At 43.7% G+C, this 22,555-nt stretch overlaps 1 protein-coding gene across 2 annotated transcripts in view; it reads left to right on the plus strand.

The window, feature by feature from the left end:
* Nucleotides 1-6,487: 6,487 nt before the first annotated feature.
* Nucleotides 6,488-22,555, plus strand: part of EGFR (epidermal growth factor receptor) — a 167,448-nt gene continuing 151,380 nt past the window's right edge. Inside the window, exon 1 of one of the 2 annotated variants that reach the window (XM_072853406.1) lies at nt 6,488-7,015. In XM_072853406.1, the coding sequence (XP_072709507.1) occupies nt 6,907-7,015 (109 nt within the window). In that variant the 5' untranslated portion in view covers nt 6,488-6,906. The remainder of the gene's footprint in view (nt 7,016-22,555) is intronic. The other variant, XM_072853405.1, reaches the window with a different exon arrangement.

Genomic DNA, 22,555 nt, shown 5'->3' on the forward strand with positions numbered 1-22,555 from the left:
TTATGACTTATTTTGCTTTAAATAAAAATGACCATCTACTCAGTAGTTAAAATGCTTTGGAGACACAACCTCAATGTACATGACAGAAAAATCCTTTTCCCATTCTCTTCAGTGACAACTTTGCTACTGGGCCAAGTCTTCGTGTGGAAAATGCACGGTAATGATTTCAATGGCATATCTCTGGAGTCACAGAGAAGCAACAAGCAATGAAGTGTCTATAATCGTTAGGGTAGTTACTGTCTTACAGGGCTGGGAGAAAAGAACTGATGATCATATTTGCTTTTTTTGGCTAGAAAGGAAAATTTGCCTACTGAGATACTCTAGTTATTGAATATGTGCATGCTGAGATGAGTAAGAAACAGAACCGCTGAATCTGAAATATTGGGAAATAGGTATGACCATGTTCATATTGGTCAATCACGCAGGGAGTGTTCCCTGCACATTGTGCTAGATCATCTGTGCTATTCATTTATACGAACAGTCCCAGGCTAGGTTGGCTGGTATTCTCCCAAACATGGTTTGAGAGTTAGCAGAGGCCAAGAATTGCTCCTGGTAGGTAGTTTGGATGCAACCACACCGGTCCAGAGACTGAGTTTAACATTTGGTTGGACCCAAGCAATTCATGTGGCAATTCATTTACATGCTGGAGAATGGTCCTGAAAATGTTGAATTGACTAGTATAGTCAGCCTCTGTGTGTCTTTGTTTTAATTGGAGTAACATTTAGGAATTGATGTAGAAAAGTGAGTTAGGGCAGAGATACCTCCATAATGCGAAATAAGGAGTGGATATAAGGGAAGGCTGACTACTTTTGTATTCGCTAGTCCAAATGAGGACTGGTAGCTGCAGTTGTTTAGGAGAATCACAGTGTTGCAATCTCTTATCATTCCTATCTGTGTCTGCTTTGGATGCAAACAGCAGGAGATGGCTGAATCTGAAGAAACCCCCTTTAGCCACACCCTTGATGCAACACATTCTTTGCGCGTTGACTCAGGGCTATCGGCTTTCCTCACTCTCTCTTTGCCATAGATCTCACAGCACTACAAACACCTGAGGAGACAGTATTTTGAGCAGCCGCTTGGTATATTTGCACATGGTATTGAACTCTGGGTGGGAGCTGGGTAGGGGTAGATCAAAGGACTTTACAGGGAAGGGAAGGGAAAAGGGAAGGGAAAAGGGAAGGGGCAGGATAAGCACAACCAGCCCCAGCCAACCATCACACCTGAGCTTGACTTCATGGCACTTTTACTCTTCCTAAGGCAAAGCTCAGGGCACAGGCTTGTGCCTTGTTGTCCCTCTCTCTTTGTCACTGTGGACATAGGTGAGCTATGATAGCCTATGTAGTGGGTCAGGAATTAGGTGAGCAAAGGTATAAAGCTCCTTCTTCACTTGTGCAGAATGGACAGTGAAAGTAATGCAATTAGCAGTATTAGTGTTCATAATCAGACACCTACCATTACTAGTCAGCCATCTGGAATAACTATATGGTGTGATCAGGTGACGTTAGCTCTACTGCTACTAACATCTGATTTATTGACAACATATTCAAACTGTATTTTCTGCAGTTATACAGAGATGTATGGTTTCTGGTTGAGTGAAAGAGTATATGTAAAATCAGTGTAAGTCACCCTAATGAAGTACAGAAATAAGACAGAAGCTTGTTTCTATGTAGGAAGCTACTGCACTGTTTAGTAACAAAGACTTTGGATATAACATACCTCATTCCATCACAGTATTAGTCCTTATGTTCTTACCCATACAAACTGTAAAACTTCCTTAGGTAAGAACACAGCAAGAAATGCCTAGCTTCAGGATTTGTTAAAGTATGTGAAAAACCACAGTAGTCCCTACAGGATGCTACAAACACCAAAGTGATGGATGCTTTTAAGCAGGAAATGTATTCTACCCTTTGAAATGATCTAGTAGATGGCAATGGAGATGCCATATTCCTCAGCAGTTCAGCAGAGATTTTGCGAGAGGGGAAATAATAACTATATGGGGATTAAAACTGCATACTTTTGTCAATATAGTATAGTTATTCCCATGGTACCCTGATAACATTGTTCAGTTTATGTTATGAATTGTAATGTTTATCTTGAATACTGAAAGAATTTGCTATAGCCTTTTTTTGTTTCGTGTAATGAATTTAGAAGTTAATGAAAATGCACAAAGCAATTTATTTTTTCTTCTCTGCTTTATACTGGACAAAAATTGAGGGTCTTTGCAAAGAGGAGCCATAATTCAGAGGACAGCTAGCAGTTTCTCCTGTGCAATGGGTGACATAGGATCTTTGGTTACTAAAACCCACTACAGCCGCAGAGTTTTTATTTTTGTATTTACTTTTTTGTTGCCTTCTTTCCTTAGTGAATAAGTTGATGCTGCAAATGCCTACCAGAGTTTAAAATATTTTAAAAGTCTGTTTCTGAGTTTAATGAAGCTTCCCTGGAAAATGTGACATTGAACTTGGTGACTGAGATGACAGATAAAACCTGGACATAAAAAAAATAAAGTGTAGGAACCCTCCTGAGATAGCACCATGGTCACGTGTTGAAATACTGACTGTGCAATTTACTATAATTAAGGCTTAATTCCAGCAGCCCTGTGTGTGTTGGTCTTGTCCTTTCCAAGTGCTGTTATACAAACAAACGAACAGTGTTATGCGAAGAGAGAGAGAATCTGAGTGTGTAAAAATAGATACATTTTCATCAGGGACACTTTCTAGAAACAGCATGATCTGAGGAGTTTTAAATACAATGTTTAGAATAAACAGCTCTTGAGTGATAGCCCTAGCTCTGCCACTAACACTCTGCCCAAGGCAAATTATTTTACGTGTATAAAGTGGAAACGATAGCTACTAACCTGCTTTACAGGAGATTTGCGAAGATAAATTAGTTAATGTTTGTGCAATGTTTTCAACATGCAAAGTGCCATAAAGCTCCATGAATTATTACCTCAGTCCTTGCTTTAAAACCTCAGTGAGGAGTCATAGAATACAAACTACAATGCAAACTACAATGTCCACAATCTCAAACACCATGCAAATGAAATCTGAGCAAGCCGGATTGTAAAACCCTGCTAATTCAGCTCTGCTTCATTTCTTCTCTTCCAGTAAAAAAGCCTGCCCTTTAAAATCACTTTTGCAACACGCAGAGAGCTGCATTGCCATCAAGGAACAGTTGCTGATTAATTTTTTTGGAGGGGCAAATGCTGACCCACTTCTTGGTAGATAATGAAAACCAACACTTTTTATTTTTTTCATTCAAGGAAAGGACCCAGCAGCAGGGATTTCTTCAGTCTTGGAAGGATTTTAAGACTCTATTCTGTTTTGAGGGAATGTGGAAGAGATAGGAGAATTAATCCTGCTTTTTCCACTGATAGGGAAATCAGTTATTCATCCTCTAATAGTTACTTCTCTCCACATGTGGCAAAGTAAGCAGCTCAGCGGCGCAGGCAAGCGGTGGTGAGCAACCACAGTTCAGTTCTGCAATCCAGCAGTATCTTCATACGAAGGAACTATTAGCTTACATGGACTTTACTTCATAGGCCAGCGTGTTTATGCTTAATATAAAGAAGACAGGAGATATATATGTACTACAAAGCAAGCGAGTCAGAAGGAAGCTGAAGCAAGATGTTGCATTTAGTGTGATATTCTTGGTATGTAGTATTAATTTAAAAATCGGTGGTCAAAAGGTTAGCCTTTGTCCCACGACCTTTGATCCATGCACACGTGCAGCTGGTAATAAAAGTTTTGCAATATGAAGGAATATTGCATGCTCATGCCAAAATTCATGTAGTTAAGTTAGCTTCAAAGGAGTTACGCCAAAGGCAGTCACTGGGTATGTGACCAGCTCTTTAGGGAAAATGTCATGTTTGAATTCAAACTGTTTCAGAAATTGTTCAGTTGTGTAAAAAAGGCCTGAAAGCCCTGTCTGTGATCAACAGCGTCTCAAACCTCAGTCTTAGAGCCTCTTTATGTATGTCGTGACCTTGGCAAGTAGAGCACAGATGCCACAAAAGTAACACATTTGTGCTCACAAAGGTGGGAGGACAGAATTCACGGCAGCTTGCTGCGCAGCCCCTTCAGCGGTACTGCACTGCCAGCAGCAGATGAGAGTCTCCTGTAGTGGATATATGCAGTGTGGGAAAGAAAATTTAAAGGGGAATTTGCCTAGTCTTCCCTGGTTCATCATGTCGGAAATGAAGGAGGAGTTTAGTAACTAAGGATCAAATACTTGGTTTTATGTGCATTTATGTAAGGGCAGTACGTGATGGGAGGTGAAGCAAGTATGAAATGTTCCTGCTCAGTATAGCAGGTAGAATCACAATTGCATGAAAAATTCCGCAAAGCAAGTGAATTCTTTCACGTGTTAGGACAGGACTTGGACAAGTTTCTCCACTGACTTCATATGCAAAAGATGTTTTCATTTTTTTCCTATGTTTAGTTTGTTTTTCAATTGTCACTTTGAATCCTTTCTTTTTCTAGATTTTAAAAACTCCATTGCCTTCCACAGTGGTATCTTGATGCTCAACATCCATGTCTAGGGGCACATGTTTTTGTCTAGTATTTACCTACAGAACTGATTTGAGCTTCATTTCTCATTGTCTTAATTACGCTTCCTTTCTCTTAATGCAAGCTGCAATCATTAGTCTGTGCTGAGGATGCTTTGCAAATCTTCCCTCCCTAGCAGTTGATCTTTTTTCCCTGGGCCTCTCATTTTTAAAGATCCTCCTATTTGTCTAAATAAATGAAAATGAATCATATACACATAATGCTTATGAAGTTGCACCGTGTGAGCATCTTTGAAGCCAATTGCATTAGTATTGTATTGTAAGCCCAGGTTCTGCCCTCATTTACAGACACGAAACCAATCATATGAGTAGAGTTCCTTGGATGTTACTAATGTCTGAGTTTACTTCAAAGTACATCTTTCACATTATTTACAAAATATAATGAAACCAGAATGTCAGCTACAGCATAGAAAAGCTGACTTGTAACCCAATTCATCTTAATAAACGATTACAGGCATGGTGGGATGATACGTGGTTAAAGGCACATGGTCAGGCATCAGGCTTCGTGCTAGGATAAGTGAATGGGCTGGTGGTTTTCTTTGCCTAGTTAGGACAGTAACTAGTTAAACTATCAGAAAAAGATTGTGCAGAGGAAGTTGACTGGTAGGAGAAAAGTCATGCATCTCTCAGAGGAACATGCATCACAGAGGAAAGTCAAGATACACTCAGTGGCTATTTTGCAATCTATTGTGTTCCAGCACCCTGTGATAGACACAGGCATTTAGCACGTAATCTCCCAAACCTCATGTCATTAGGACTTCGGTTCTGGAGTTCCCAATTAATCATAACAGTTCTAAGGCTTCATATCCCATTGACTGTGTGACCCACGTCTTTACAAGAGCTTTATGAAGAAATTACCACCAGCATTTAACAAGTTTGAATGTTGAATCATGATTTACTCGGAGAGATCCCAGCCCAGACAAGTGACACTCCTATGTCCTATTAACATGTCTGAGTGACAGGACGGTGCTTCCTCCCACTTTCTAGAGGAGCAGCCTGTTAAAAAAAGAGATTGTAACCATAAGCATATTTTGCTGCATACTGAATAGCTTGGTTTTGCCTCTCGGGGGGGAAAGATGTTGGGGGGGGAAGGAGCACCATGCATATACTCTTTTGCTTAACATCTGCGGACGTCCCTGGAGCACCTCAAGAACACTTGTATTACTGTGTGTTTATTGCTACGTGGAGTAAGGAGCTTGCTACGTGGAGTAAGGAGCACTTTCTCACTGCCTGTGCAGGTGAATAGAAACGGTATGCACAGATACGGACCCTGTTATCCTGGTGCTAAAACATGCATAGAAACGGTGCAGTTTCATTTTGCGCACACACCTGGCCTCGCAAGCATTGGGGGTAAAATGACCAGAACGAGACCAGGACTGTTCGCAGAGAAGCCCAGTGGGCTCCGCTGATTTCAGGGGAGCAGAAATGAGGGCCAGAGCCCCGGACATGCGCTCCCGGAGAGCGGATTTAACCTCCGGAGCGGCTTCGCTGTTGCTGCTCCTCGATAAAACGCCTCAGTCCTTCATTGCCCGCACTCCCCTCCCTGGGGGCTGCGAGGACCCTGGGGAACGGGACGGGACAGGGTTTCTGCTGCAAAACACCCCGGGACACCCGCGCTCCCGCACAGCCTCTGCGCCCCCCGGGGGCCCGGCCTCCCCCGGGAGGGGACACGGAGGGGGCGAGGCTGTGCCGGGGCCACGCCGCTTTTTTGCGAGCAGCGGCGCAAATGCGCGCTCATGCCTTTGGCAGCTGCCGGGCAGGAGCCGCCGGGAAGCGGGGCATCCCCCCACCCTCCGAGCAAGGAGGGGCGGCTAAACTGCCTCCTCCCCACTCGCCCCTCCTCTCACCCTATATCCCGGGACAGGTGGCAGGTCCGCCCCTTCCCCACCTGGGCGGGGAAGGCGCCGCCGGTTCCTCCTCCCCCCTCCTCCTTGCTCCCGCCCCATCCTCCTCCTCCTCCTCCTCGGCGTCCCCAGAGGGAGCCCCTGCGCTCCGCGGCCGGGCGGACAGCGCAGCCGGGCGCGCCCCGTCCCGCAGCCGGCTCCAGCCGCTCCGCAAGCCCCTGCGCACCCGCTGCCGCCTGCGGCAGGAGGAGCAGAGGGAGGAGGAGGCGGAGGAGGAGGAAGGCAGCAGCCCGCCCGCAGCGGGGCACGCACGTGTGCGCGCAGCCCTCGACGGCCGCCCTCCAGCATGCTGCGCGGAGCCGCGCGGGGCAGAGCGGCGGAGAGGACCTGATCGCGGCCGCGGGAGGAGAGCAGAGCAGAGGAGCGGCGCCGCGGAAACCTCCGTCCGCCCCGTCCGACGCCCTCGCCCCTCCGAGGGAGCGGCGGTCCCGCAGCATGGGCGGCCGCAGCCCCCTCGCCGCCGCCGCCGGGCCCCGCGGGGCCGCTGTCCTGGTGCTGCTGCTGGGGCGCGTCGCCCTCTGCTCCGCGGTGGAGGAAAAGAAAGGTAGGGGGGCGCGGGGGGCCGGGGAGCGGGGCTCCTGCCGCCGCTTTGCCGGCTGCGCCCCGTGGGGCCGCGGGAGCCGGGCTGCGGGCGGCGGCGCGCCGCGGCCTCCCGTGGGGAGCGGCGGAGGGAAAGTCCTAACTACTTCTTTTCTTAAAAAACAAAACCCAACAAACCCAAAACAGAGAGGAGAAAGGGAAAAAGCCCAAACCTATAGCAGCGATCACGCAGCTCTGACTTCCTGATTCTAGGCTTATTTTCTTTTGTGGGGGTGGAGGAAATAAAAGGGAATAAGCCTTGGCACATCCCATCGGCCGTGCTTCTCTCCTGTCGTGGGTTTTTTTTTCTTCTTTCTCCCCCTTCCTGCGTTGCCCAGTCGCTCCCCGGAGCGCGCTCCCCGGCCGGGCGGCGGGCTCAGCCCCGCGGCAGCCGCCCGCCCCTCACCGCCGCTGCCGGCACCCCCGCGGTGGCGGCGCGGAGCGGAGCGCGGCGGAGAAAAGCCGCGCAGCCCCCGAGGAAGCGCCGCTCCGGTAACCCCCGCCGGTCGGCCTGACGGGGACACCTCCACTTGTCCTGTTAAAAAAAAAAAAAAAAAGTATACACCTGGGAAGGGGGGTGGGGGGACGTGGAAAGAGGGGAAACTGCATGTAGATTCTGGCTCCCCAGTTATCAGAAATGGGAGCGATGCATCCCAGCCTGACCCAGCTCGAAGAAGCCGTCCCGACTTTGCCGGCGCTGTCACCCCTGGCAGTGACCGCCCGGCACGGCGGTGCGTGGGAACGGCGCGGAGCGGCCGCCTCCGGCTCGGGTTGTCTGGTGGGGCTGGGGTTTTGTGGTTTGGTTTTTTTTTTTTGTTTTTTTTTTTAAACTGGTTTAGAGGGTGACAAAACGTTTCTGGCTGGTCAGATCCATCGCTTTTTCTCTGTGTGTGGTGTTCTCTTTTATGAGTTTCGAGAGCAGGCCCGGGCTGCTGTTCCAGGCAGAGTGCAGTCCTCTTTATCTTGGAAATCTGCCAGCCAGGAAAAAAATGCAGATTTGGGTGGGAATTTTTTTTGGGGGGGTCTTTCTTTTTAAAGGAAAAGCGGGAGAAGGGAATTAATAGTTTTTAGAAGGGCTGATGCATGGCTTAAAGCAACTGATGAGTTAGTCTTTTGTGACTGTGGACAGTAAAACTGTCCTGAAAGGGAGAAACACCCCGTCCAAAAGGACTAGTTGCACAACCTTCAAAAAGCGGAGAGATTCTCTTGTTCCAGAAATCAAGTTCATACCTGTTGTTGATGTAACATGGGCAGTTTTTCTTTCCCAGTTTTCTTTTTCTCCCCCCCCTCCCCCCCCCCCTTTGAAAATGGTGAGAAGCAAGGTGACTTGATCTGCTGTGCTTGTGTTAAAAGTCTTCTGAGATGCAGTCTCAGGTGCATGTGCCCTGCAGGATATATAAAGCATGAGGAGAAATACCTTGTTTGTAGTGTTTAATTCTGTGTCTCATAAACTTATGAGGGTGCCAGTTATTTGAGGATTACTAAATAATCAACAGCTAAGTGATAAACCCAATAGAAGTTATTCTCTGTAAGTTCTGTTAGTCAGTAACTGTTCCTCTGAGGAGAGCTGGAGGCTCAGTGGCAGGGGTGAAGGCAGAAGAATTTCTTCAGGAAGCGTGAATCGATTGATTGGTCTTTATTAGTTTCTCCCCACCCTTGAGGACAAGCAAGAAAATAAGTCAGGGATACAAAATGAAGTGACATTTGAGAATTGTGAGACACTGGTTTGAAGCGACAGGTCCAACAGGTAATAGAGCATCAATGTATGTTGAGGACCTGCCTCCTTGGTCAAATGATAGGACCCAGCATCAGAATTCAGAGTAATACTGGAAATAAATGTGTCATAATAAATATATGCAAAACTCTTGAGTTTTAAGACCAAATTCTGCGGATTTTAGAAGTTCAAATCACATATGAAATTACGCTTTTAAAAATTTCAACTTGATTTGCTCTTATTACCAAAAAGAGGAAATGTCTCCAAAAAAAAAAAAAAAAAGGTACCTGAGCAAATGTTGTTTTTGTTAGAAGAATGTCAGAGTCAACCTGTAGAATCTGATCAACATAATGTTTGACTGGAAGTTTAAATACAATTGTGTCTTTTCCCAAAATTTTAGAATGAGTTCTTTGAATATGGATGAGAGAAAACTGGTTTAGTTATAATACTGTAGTCATTAAGATACAAAAAACCCCCTAATATTCCAGAACCAAAAAGCATTGCTGGAAACTGATGTCTGCTCACAGGGATCGATACCTGCCTCTATCTCTATCTACCTGCTCTGATGTTGACCCAGATTAACCACAGTGGAATTAATCCAGATTTCCATTAATGTACCCCAGATGGCCTGTTCCATGGTACCTGAGATAACTACCTGTGACAGCCAGCATGCCACATATGCAGGATGCATTTGACCCATGTCCAGTTTTGTGTGTCAATGCTCGGTGACAGCACGCAGTTAATCAAACTGCTTTTTGTTGCTATATATTGGCTTCATATCTCTAGTTTTGATCTGTAGCTGCAGCCGTTGTGGGATGGGAACATGCCACTCTATGTTGGGAGTGTGAATGCAAGCGTGCTGGGCAGCTTGGTAGCTACCAAAGATGGCTGTGATGGCCTTGTGTACCTGATGTCTTACATGGCTTTCTGAAAAACAAAGGAAAACTAAGTTCCTTAAGGATGTTGAGGTATTCATTTTCATGTGAAATGAAAATGCTCCTTCTAATACTCCGTGCAGTGTTTACATGTGGGCTATGTGTGTACTGCTATTGCATATTGCTGCCCTTTAACATTGTTTTGTAGGTTCTGCACTGTATATTATTCCATACTTACTTCCAACAGATGTATACAAGTAGACTAATCTTTGTGGATTGTGCAGGGCTTGGTCCGGTTATGCACAGGCATCCAGCACCTTTTCAGATGCCCTCCAGTGTAACCTGGCCACTGCTCCGTGGGAGCAGAGATGTCCGTGAAATGTGGCTGTCGTGGGGGCGAGCGCAGGGGCCTCCCAGGAGCAGACAGCTGCCCATGCATCTGCAGCTTGGCTGAGGAGTTAGCAGTGTCCTCTGCCTGCCTGGTGCCAGGCACCAGGTTGCAGGTGAAGGACTTCTCATGCTCCTGTTACAGTACCGGCATTGCTGGTACACTGTTTTGTCATTCCTGTGTTTCTGTTATCACTGATGCAAGTGCAATTTTCTATGTGGAGACAGGAGTGAGTGTGTGCATGTGTATAGGTATTGGTTTATTATCTAAGGTCTTGTCTATGCAGCCATTTATTTTTTTTTCTCCTTGGTAAATGACCAAACTTTTTTAGATTTGGAAACTAAAATAAATCTGTGCAGCCTTGGCAGTGAATGCAGTTAGAGATACAGAAAATTAGATACTGATACAGTCCAGTTTGGTGAAACAATATCATTAAATAAGTAGTCTTGAGTATAGACCTGCTCTTATGCCAGTGCCTCAATCTGTGAATGATTAAGAAAAAAAACCCAAAGACCATTGTTAAGGGAAATTTGTGATATGCAGGGAAGGGAAGGTAAAGTGCTAGCAGGCATCTCCTTAATTTGGGCAATCTGCAAAATACAGTGACTGTGTGCAAAATGCTACAAAAGAGATGGGCGTCTCAGCAAAGTGTGTGTGCGTGGTGAGCAAACTACACGCAGAAGTTATACAGTAAATACAAATGCGTTATTTCTTGCATCAAGAGTATATTAAGAGATTTGCAGATAAATAAGAAATCAAGATCAATGCCCTGGAGACTTTACAATCAGAGTAGTCCATTGTAATTCATTTGTTAATTTATAGAGACTTTCAGGGAGTGTCACACGATGCCATTATGGTCCTCAGGGCTGACTTTTGCATTTGGGTATCCCTGTATCACTGAAATCACTGGGATATGCTAGCTTTAGCAGCAAGATAGCTGACTAGCCAAACCAGTTCCTTCAGAAGGTGTCCTTATCTTCCTTGAGACCAAACTGCCTTTGCTTAATAGCTCTTCAGAAACAAGCCTAGTGAAAGGTTTCCTTCATTTTAGGGAGGATGACAGTACCTTCATGGGATGGTTTTGCATAGAAACTGTTGATATTGCCACAAACTCCTGGATTAGTTCAAGTTTCAGTAGCATATGTGCATCGGGGGGTACAGTCACCCTGCCTATGTGAGTGGAGTATCCCAGGAAGAACTAACATAAGTTCAAAATTAGTAATCAGCATGTTATGTTATAAGCATTGGCGTTTACAGGTACAAGAACTTGTGTCAAATCTCATGCTAGTCTCGGATCCGTATTGCAAAAGTGCTTGCGTAATGCAAATGTGGTTGTACTGCCAGAGAAATGCTTTGACTTGCAGAACTTTAATTGGGGGAGCCAGAATTGGCTGTACCCACAAAAGCATCCTCTGGCCAGTCTACATTAGGAGCACTTGCTGGGGTGACCCAGCTGACAAACCTTTTTAATTTAGACAATTCAAAACAGGGGCAAGGTCTTATTCTGTAAAAAAATGACCTGCTAGCTAGAGCAATTGTTGTTTTGGAAATGTGTGAATTGCATTGTTTGTGTTTATAATTTCTCAAAACCCCATTCTGTTATACCACTCTCCTTGCGCACCGACTAGGGAAAAATACAATTCTGTCGGTCGGGGCTCAGCTGGCACAGGAATCACACTCAATCCAGCTAGGATTTTGCTAGTTTTAGCAGAAAGGGAAAGTTATTAGGAAAGGCAGCAGAGCTTTTATTTGCTCCTCAGTGGAAGGCACGTTCTCACTTTTCGTTTCCTGGATTTGCTCTGTAGCACTTGTAGAAGGTGTGTAGCCTCCGATGAATACTCAAGCAGCAGTTATTGCTGTGACAGGGAGAGTCACCTGCCTTGCTCTCGCCTTGAGGTTAGCTTGAGTAACACATCTTGCTATAAGTGCAGTTGGCAAAGTTAGTGCAGAATTTGCCTCTCTGGGTCCTAAGCAGCGCTTCAGCCAGTGCCTGTGTTGGGGTTGATGACTGAGCGGGAGCTGCTGTTTTGTGGAGCTAAGGGGTACGGCAGGAGAGCGGGAATAATGACGAGGGATTAGCAGAGGGGCCCTCACCTCTGGGGTGCACCCTTTGAATGAGGCTGATGCAATGCCACACGTCCCCAGGTTCAGGTGACAAGGGTGGGATAAAAGCCGCCTTGGATGTGACTCATCAGGAGTCCTCCGTTCCTGAGGACCGCTGCTGTTCATACCTGTCGGCTCTGGAGAGCTTGTGAAATGCATGAGGACATCAGGAGGCAGCACTACAGATTTATCAACGTTGTGTAGGTGAGGGTAGAAAGTGTTCAGGTGAATTTTTTTGCCAGGAATTAATGGTACACAGTGCGGGAATCCACCGCTTGGCGTTTTGTGTGAACTCTGACAGTCGTTCAGCTTGGTACAGTACGTGCTGACCTTATTAAATGCATATCGATTTGAACCTTCTCCCGTGCCCCTTCACTCCCAGGAATGCTTTATTAGTAGGGGTAGTATGAGATCTAGTATCGTTCCTGCCCATTCTGGTTTTTGATGTGTTACTTCTTGGCTTCCAACTACACAAACAGGACTGTAATACTTCTTTCTTTAAGGGCTGAATTCTGCTGACCTAACAGTATTGAGTAATAGTGTATTTTTTTTTTCCAGAAATAGTTACAGAACATTTGGCATGAATATGGGCAGCAGAAGTCATTCCTAAAGGAAATGTGGAGAAAAAAAGATGTACTCCTCTGTACAGAGAAGTTGTACGAAAATAAATGTCTATTCCTGCTGAAGCAAGATGGTTATTTATCGAGAGCTAACATGCCTTCGTAGTTTGTCTTGTAGGGTCTTGTGCTCTCTGTGCTTAGTAATGTTATTGAGGGTTGCTCACAGGGAAGAAGTGTGAGAAACCCGCTTGTGAGATTGTGTGTTTGAAGTGGAAAACTTTCTGATGATCAGAGTGAGAAGACGAGGCCATGTGTGTTGGCCATTGAGCTAAGAAGAACACTTGCACATTGCACCTATTTTTTTAAAAACAGAAGGCATTGCCAGGAGAGAGCAGCGCTGGATTTATGTAGCCTGTAAAGGTGTGTGAGCTTTCGTTTTGAAGTTTTAATGCAAAGTGTGTTTTGGCTGTTGACATCCATGCAAGGCAGATGCAAGGTTCCTCCTCTTGCCAGCGTGCCTTCTCCTGCCCAGCACATCTGCGTACATGAAAGTAAACATCTACGTGTTCGCATGCATGTCTTGCTATTAGAGCGCATCAAATCATGGGTGGGTTTTGTTTGTTTCAGCGTCTGAAGAAAAAAAAAACCTCTGGAAAAAAAGAATAACTTTCAGCCAAACTGAAGCAAATATGTCAGGGTGGTTCTAGTGAAGTGAAGGGAAAAAAACCCCAACAACAAAACACCAACCAAAAAAACCTGTTTTAAGATAATCTGGAAGATTAAATTTGACCTGAGACCATTTCTTTTCTTTTTAAGTTGGGTAAGAAGGAAAATGAAATGCTGTTTGAAATGAAAATTTGCAGGTTTATTTTGAAAATACCAGAACACCACTTAATTTTCTTATGCCTCCCTCCCACTCGTTTTTTTTGACCAAGGCGTGTTTGCTGAGTTTGGCTCAAATTAATGAATTTACTTCAATTCCCTTCTCTCCCCCTCCCCTCCCCCCCCAAAAAAAAAAAACAACCCAAAACAAAACAAAAAAACCCCCCACAAAAACAACCAACCCGTTCAGGTTTTGGGGGTGGGGTAACCTGCCATTTCTATACATGTAAAAAGCACTGCTCAAAATGTTAAGTAGAGAGATAAATGCAGTCTGAAATGTTCATGATCACTTTTCAATTTTCATCAAATAATAATAAAAATAATAAAATAATAATGAAAATTATAAAACAATAATAGAAATAATAAGAGAATGAGAAATAATAATAATAAAAGCATGGTATCCATTGCCTCCCTGGCCTCCATATGTTTGGTGCCTTCACCATACCTTGCTAACCTCCAGCTGGAGGAGGAGCTGGCGCTTGCAACTCATTGCTAGAGGTGCACAAGCAGGCAGGCCGGGGCTTTGGGCAGGTGGGGTGAAAGCTGCTGAGCAGTAGCAATGCCCCAAGGGCCGGCGGCGCTGCTGTGTGGGTTAAAAGCCTTCTTCTCCGTCTAGCGGTTACCGCTCTGTGGTTCCTTTCTGTTGCAAAGGTGCCGTGTGAGGGGCGGGTAACCTCCCCAGGTGTACCCTCCAGCTCCCTGGAAAAGCGGTGGGTTTGCCAGCCTCCTCCATCCCAAACCAAAACCAAAACAAGAATAAATAAAAATATGTAGGACCAGCAAAGGCGGTTTTGCCAGAACCGCTCTGCCAGGGTAGACAGCTCCTCCTGGGGCATGGGGGCCAGTGGGGCTGGGTGAGTCGGCAGGGGCCATGTCAGGCGGGATGTTTTCCAGGGAAGATGTGGAAGGAAGGAGGAAAGGATATAAACCAGCTGTCTTGATGACAGGATAGTAGTATTTTAGCTCTAGCTTTTACGAGAAGAGAATTATCAGTTTGTGGGAACGGGGTTTGTGTGTGTTTGGTAATCAAAACGGAGTGGCATAATCCCTGCTTTCCCGTCACCAGATTCAGCAGTAAATATGAAGATAACCAGAAGAGCCCTGGAAATCAGCCGCTCTTGGCACTGGGGCACAGCAAGCTCGCGCAGCACTTCTGCTAGGTAGGGAAAAGTATTGTTTTACCTATTGGGAGCCATGGGATCGGAGCCACAGAGGCTTTGAATGGTTGCCTAAGGCAACACAGCTGGCCGCTGGTGAAGTTGCCTGCTAGGATTTTGGCCTCTCGCCCCATGCCCAAGCCAATGATAAACACTGCCTGGAGTTGAAGGTAACCAACATCCTGCTCAGGGCTTATTTGCTAGCTTTGAAATGATGCCTCACACAGAGCATCGTTTCCCCTCTTTCCTGAAGGCCCTTCTGCATGTCCTTCCCTGGGGAAGTGTCCCTTGATGGAGGCTGGCCGTAGCTTGCGATGAGGTGACCTACGGTGGCATGCGTCTGACTTGGCTCCTTGCTACCAAAGCGTGCTCATTCCCTGCCTGTGGTACTGCTCAGCGTGCCTGGCCCCTTGCTCCACTGCCCTGGGGGAAGCCCCAGCAACTCCTGAAATAACAGCAGTGTGAGACAGTAGCTGCAAATCAAGATTGGGTGTAAGCAGATGTAAAGTCTGAATTGTTTCTTAAATTATGCTTTCTACATAGCTGCAGCATAGTTGTGATGGCAGTTTTCATATTTGCAAGGCCTAACTTAAAAAACCACAAACACACACAAAACCAAAAAGCAAACAAAAAAAAGACTATAGCTGCTTCTGTCTGGGGATATGTATTCACACCTCCCCCCCCCCCCTTAAGATCTGAGAGGCATATGTGCACTTCTGAAAGTTGAATTGATTTTGAGGTAGTAAACATTTATTCTTGAGAGCTGTGTACTTAAATTCTGCAAAGGGCAATTATGGCTGCATGTGCAGTTCCCTATTGCTAAGCAATTATCTGATCTTGGGAATATCAGTTTTTTTCATTGCATGTAATTGAGGGGTTTTTTAATTCTTAAGTTCAAAATGCTTTTGTAGAACAATCATGTTTTCTGAAGTTCACTCAGGAGGTAAGACTAAGGAAGGAGGCAGGGTTCAAGGAAGAAGCTTGTTTTAGCAGTTGGGTCAGTTATTTCAACAATGCCTTTAGCAAAGAAGTAAGAGGCTGTTTGCACAAATCAGTAACTAGTTCCCATGATCCAGATTGAATCACGTGGTTCAAGTCATTTGAATAAATAAATGACTTCTAGTAAATGAAACAACCTCTGCAATTAGGATGGCATGCTGCATATTTCATGTTATTTATTATGTGGCTTTCAATAGATATGATTAAGTTGGGTTACACTTGGAATGCTAGGTGGCATTTCAACACAAGCCACTTAACCAAAGCTTACATTAAAATGAGAGACACATTTGTTTTGTACAGGTGGCATTGTGCTGTATCTTCAACACTTATGTTTTCTTATTAATTTTCCACAAGCAGATACTTAGCAGGGAAAAGGAGTCACCTTGCCAAGTACACCTCTGTTTTCTTTAATTGTAGTGGGGAATTCTCAAGCAGGTGCTTCCCAAACATTTGCAATTTGCTGCAGTCGTAGCTTTTCTTCATGTCTTCCTGGACCATCAACTCCAATGGATGTGCCATAACCAGAGATGCAGAAAACTGCTTTTCTCAGATGTGCTCATGGATTACGTGCTATCCTTGGTGTTTCCAAGGCGACGTGCTTCATGGTTCACCTCCAACTTCTGCTGCTGGGTTTGGACTTGTGACCAGAGCATTGTAATTTCGTGTAGAACACAGGGAAGAAAAGGTCGTCTTGGTCTTTGTTTCCTAATCTTGTTACTTTGTAGTTTGTCTTAATTTTAAGTAGCTGTATTATGCAATCGAAAAATCCCATGTGGTTTGGCGTTGTGAAAGTAGTATTTTAAAAAAATATATATGGTCACTTTACTGTTCTGTCATAATTGGTTATACCATATGGTTATACACTGTATACCACTGTATACCATATGTATGCCACTGGTTATACAAAGCAATGTTGATTAATTTAAGTAAATAGCTGATGGTGCATTCTGCGGATATGGAGCGTAGGTAAGATTTGGGGACCTACTGGCCAGATGATAATCTGCTTTATTCAGGATAAAATTTTGCTATTGTGTTTCTTTCCAACTTTTTCACTCAATATAACATAAAAGATATGTAAGACACTAAGACACTAAGTAAGACACTATTTGATAAAAGAGCCTTTCAAAATAATTAAGATACCAGATCTTCAGTGCCAGATGAAAATACCATTTTGCATATGTGATCACCATTTCTTCTGCAAGTGGAAGTTACCGGTTCTCCTATCTGAAGGTGTTGGTGGTGAACTTTGCACAAACTGTGACTTCAGAAGCTGAAAAAAAAAAAAATCCTTCTTCATTCCTGTTAATCATTGGGAAGAGAAAGCTGTGGTAAGGGCAGATATGACTGATGTTTGACAAGCTTGCTTCTCATGTTAAATCTAGAGGTACAGAGATCATCTACTGGGCACGTGAAGACAAGGAAACCTTCCCCCGCAAAAAAGCGGGGGGGGGGGGGTGTCCTCAAGTCCCTGAGCGAGAGCCCATCACTGGTTGGCGTGACGTTGTTGGGAACTGCTGAACAGAAATTGCCTTTAGTCAAAAGCTCTTACATGTGTGGAGTGTTTTTTTTCTTCCATTTTTATTGCAGCATATTTCTCATGAATGGAAACTTGACATTCTCACTTGTTGAACAGGATTCAATTTGTTTTGCACCAAGTCCATGCCTATTTTTTTTTCCACCCCTGTTAAAAACAAACACAAAACCCCAAGTGAAAAACCGATGAAACCAGAACAAAACAAACCAATTTTTTGGAAACAGAAGTGTTAGTTGGCAAAATCCCGACTCTGGAAGCTGCTTTGTCAGAGCTAGACCATAATTTAAGCTGTTGGGTCTCCACATGAACATAGGTTTTGCACCGCAGAGCAGTGTGTAGGATGCAGGGCCCTTGGTGTTTGCTGAGAGTTGGGAAGTGGTGGCAGTGTGACTTCATTTTCAGAGCCAGCCTAAAGGACAGAAGTCACTCCCTGAAAAACAAGCTGTCAGAAAACCAAGTAACAGTCCCATCTCCCCTCCCTCAGGTACTGATCCAGGTCTTTCCCAATGGAGACCTGTGGTAATGTGAACAGAAGATGAATTATACCCAGGAAGAGCATATTTCCCTCTTCAGGTTCAGTATTTGAATCCTGACTGGTACCTGGTTGCTCACAGTGAGACTGTCCTTACCAAGGCACAGTAGCTGACAGGGCATTGATCGCCCATACAAGTGGGCCATTTAGCGTTTGGCTTTCTAATGAAAACCTCTCTAGCTGGTCCTTGTGTACTCCTACATGTTGGGGACAGAGCACAGCCTTCCATTTGAAGTTTCACTCGTGGAGCAGAGGAAAGCAAACATTAGAATTGAGCTGGTGTCTTTGTGCAGCAGACTGAGTGAAGTGTGTGAGGCTTGCAAGGTGGTATCAGCTCTGCGCTTTGCCTTTATTGTCGTGGTTGTAGCATCTAGGTAGATATTGATGCTGTTACTCACTTCCCCAAAATTAATGGCAGAAGTTCAGTCTTTGAGAGTGGTAGCACAGACAAGTATATTTCACTGCAGATCCGGAAAGGGAAACGTGCAAGTCATGTTTATGTTGCTTGCTCAGCTTCCACCTATCTGGAAAGGAGGAAAAGCAGTTGAGTTGCAGCAGTCTTAACTTGGTGTAAAAGGAAAAATGTGATCCTTTCCATTTGTAATTCCTAATTTGACCACTTGCAATGAGGATATCTGCAGTAAGAGGTAAAGTCAAAACTTGAGCATCTTCAGTTATCCAGTAGGACCTGATCATTTCTTAAAACACCTGTGTTAGGATATATGTTCAATTACTGGATCAGTTTGATATCTTTCTTTTTGTTTGGGATTTGAAAGGATTATCATTGAAACGCTGCCTCATTTCCATCTGCTCTTCAAAAAGTAATTAAGTGTTGAGCAATGGTATTGTCAGTCTGTTTCCTATCTAATAAGCTCTGCAAGGTGCTCTTGTTAATGTTTTTATTATTTCAGAGCTGCTCTTGTTCTCTCTTTCCCTCCTTAATGAGGCAGATCCCCTAGGCTGCATCACTTTATCACAGTTGTCTATGGTAGATGAACTAATCCAGCACCATGGAAGTTTGTGTTCATCAGTGTGTAAGATGCTCCCATCAGTATGTGTGGATAATTCTCCCTGACACTTAAAAGATTTGTCAAGCACAAAAAAGGAAGAACAGACCCTTTTTCTAAATTAGGGTCGTCTTGATTTGAACAGCAGCAGTCTAGTTTGCATCAATGAGCACATGGTATTCAGTGAATTAAGAGTAAAAATAGCTAATTAACACCTTCTCTGTTTCTTTTGTGTCTGGTCATTAGTTACTATGAACCAAATTAATTCATGGTAACACAGGGCATGGAAGGTGCCAATGCCAAGCTCAGGCCAAGAACTGAATTCTTTGAGGTTCTGGAGACAAATATTCCCTTTTTTATTGTATTGCCTGTTTCCCAGAGCTGCCTCCACGTATCATGGAATTTAATACATGTATGCTTGTATGCTCAGATAACGTCTGTATTTTGTATTTCATCATATGAAGAGAAAATCTGAATGGGTTATGGGCACTTGAAAGGGACTTGGGCTATTTTCTCCTGGTTTAGTATGGTATCAACTGGATCCTGTCTATGAGCTAAATTCAAATACTGCATCAAAGACTCGGATCATTTCAGAAGTAGCAAACATATGACTTTTGAGTAAACAGACTAGTTATAATAGACAGGATTAGAAAATGGATTGTTCTGGGCCAACACTGTACTATGGAGAGTGATGATATCGTACTGGTAATCACACTGTTGGGCTTAATGGCCCATCAACTTTGATAAAAGCTTTTGTAAAATTGTCAGCAATAATTCCCTCCATTGTTAGATTGCCAATGAATGTCTTCAGCCCCTGGAATAAATTGCTACCATCAATTGTGTTTATGTAATTATATAAAATAAGACTTTTGCTCTGAAGGTGTAGTAATTCAAATTAAAAAAAAAAAAATGCTGTTAGCTGACAATTAATGGGTCAGATCCACAATTGCTGTAACTGCCGAGAACACTCTCACGTGGATTGGGCTGGGGTAGGTTTACACCTGGAGCTGTAGTCCTGTGTGTGAAGCATAGGTGCCTTTTCATTACCTCTGCCAAGTGCTTGCTAGGTCAGCAGAAATGGGAAATATCATTGCAGGTTTTGTATGAAAATGGAAAAACAGTTGAAGTTTACTATAGTTCTACTCTGTTGTTAGTTTTCTCTGTGGTTTTTTTAGCATGACAGTTATTAGAATGTGAGCATTAAAAGGCATAATTACTTTCATAGCCATTAATATGCCATTCTAAAAAAATGCAGAAGCACTTAAATTTTGTCCATAACTTACAAGCTGTGTCAATGTATGCTCCCTTTCAAATTGTTTTCACAGCTACTAACTTCCTACCTTTCCTTTTTTCCCCCTTCATCCCTTCCATGTGATTGGTTAAATAACAAATTATCAGCCACAATGTGATGCAAAATGGGCTATAATCCAAAGCGGGAAGAGAAGGAAGTTCTCCTGCAAGAAAATAAATAGCACAAGGTATTTAACAGTGCATTAAACAATGTAGCTGTGAGACTGCACTCATAACACAGCGATGAGAGCAGGAAAATACTCTGTATGTCATTAGTTTAGTCAAGCGGTGAAGTGCTCCGGCTCTTGATATTGTTGGTGATATTCAGCATATCTAATGCAGTAGCATTGATAATGCAAAGCGTAATGAAGAGTTGAACATGGACTTTCCACCTCTGCAGCATGGGATGCAAAGGAGGAGCTAACTTACCTGCCTGTGGGTGGAATTTCATTTTTATACTCTAGGGAGGAGGAAAACAGAAATAGACACAGGGTCTGTCCTCCTAGAGTTATCACTTGCCCATGTTTATTTACTTAATTTTCTGTATGGGGTGGTGGTAGACGTAGGACTGTATCCTGGGCGAATATATTCTCCAATCTCCACCTATGCAGCTTCAGGAGTGCTTTACCCCAGAAAAATTTAGTTCTTAAACTAATGAACTTGACTGGACCTCTAGCTGTGATAAAATTGCTTGCTCCATCTCCGCCTTCCTGATGTATTTGGCAGCGGGTGGTAAAGTGGAATTCAAGGAGGGCCTCGAATTGAATCTAGCTCCCCAGCTACAGAGCGTGCAACTTTGGAGGAAAGCACTGCAGCTACATGCAGGGGAGTTTATGGAAAAGGTGAAATTATGGAGGAGGAGAAAGAAGAAAATCTGGAACTCTTGCTTCTCAGTTACAGTAACGCTGCAGCAGGGACACGCATCTTCTATTGAGGCTCGATCCAGGAAACCTTAGGCATAATATCCCTTTGAAGTCTATGGATATTTTGCCTGCCAGGACTGCAGGATCAGGTTTTCTATTACTTTATTTGCCTAAGAAAACTCTTCTCATCTAGTTTAAAGGGAAAAACTGATATAGAATACCACACTGTGTTATATGAAGACTATGCCAAAAAGTAATTCTCCTGAAACAGAAGGTATTATAAATTATAGTCACATCACAAGGTATTGTGGTATCAGTGTTACAACTTGAAATGAATCTTTTGACTGGGTATGCTTAAAAGTAAGTCTTGTAAGTAAATATTCTGGTAATTGTCCTTCCACTTTCTTTTCCTAAAAGATTGTTTCTAGATATATTGTTGGAAGGGATTAAAATGGGTGAATTCTTTAGGCCATATAAAAAGGTGTGGTTTCAGCATTGATTTCTGCCAGGCAAAGCGGTGGTCTGATGGTTTAGCAAAAAGAACATGTCTCTAAACTTGCTGGAATGAACTTTTTGAGTGGTATTTCACTCACACACTGGATGTGTTGGACCCAAAACTTTTACATGGAAGTTCTTGCAAAGAAGTGTGTGTGTATACATCTCTCTCTCTCTCTCAAATAAAATGAATTATTTACTATAGCCCTGAGACGATATGTTAATATACAATTCTTGGTTTATAGAGGCCTCTGGCACTCTTGCTTTATACTTAAGGAAAAAAATGGTGTTACCACAGCAACTGCTATACCACCCGGTACTGAGGCAGCTCCTGTCTCTGTAGCACTTCTAAAAGTACATTAGACAGATTTTTAAAGTGCACGTAACTAAAGTGAGAGTAGGAACTTAACACTTCCTGAATGCTGCAGTCGAAGGAGGGCATGAATTTGTTCAGAAGTTGAGAAAAGTTGTTAATGGAAATAATTAGCAATAGCTCTGATTCAGCAAGCTGCTTTGGCAGATGTGTTATTTCAAGTCTATGTGTGATCCATTTGAGATCAGTGGAGTTGTGTGTAGTCCTAGAGTTTGTACAGGTTCAGGAGCCTTGTTTTACAGTGGAGAAAAATTATATTGTTTAAGGAAGTGATGGTTTTGGGAGGCTCAAGTGACGACACTTTTGTAGGGTGTGACTGGCGAGGGCAGATACTTGGCATTTCTTGACAATGAGCTGCTGAAGATGATTGAAATGAAAGTCATGAGTAACTGGAAGTATCAGAAGTTTTGATTTATGGGTGTGAATTTTGGACAAGGTTTCATATTACATTTGTGCATCACCTGTATTTGATAGGAAGGAAACAGTGTTGAGGTGTGTGTGTATAATGATGTTTGCTGTTTATTAGACCTTAGGGTGGTACATTATAAATGTTTCTGTACAATAAAATGTAATTGTTGTAGGGGAGGCAAGAGACCTAGGAAAGACTAGGAAAGGTTTTAAGCTAGTCTGGACTCAGTGAGACTATACGTTATAATTGAAAACCTAGTAGTGTAAGGTCAATATCCTATTTAGGAGTTTTCCTTTTAAGACACCGTGGTATAGGAAGACCTTC

The sequence above is a fragment of the Ciconia boyciana genome, chromosome 2 (assembly GCF_034638445.1).
Source record: "Ciconia boyciana chromosome 2, ASM3463844v1, whole genome shotgun sequence".
NCBI lineage: Eukaryota > Metazoa > Chordata > Aves > Ciconiiformes > Ciconiidae > Ciconia > Ciconia boyciana.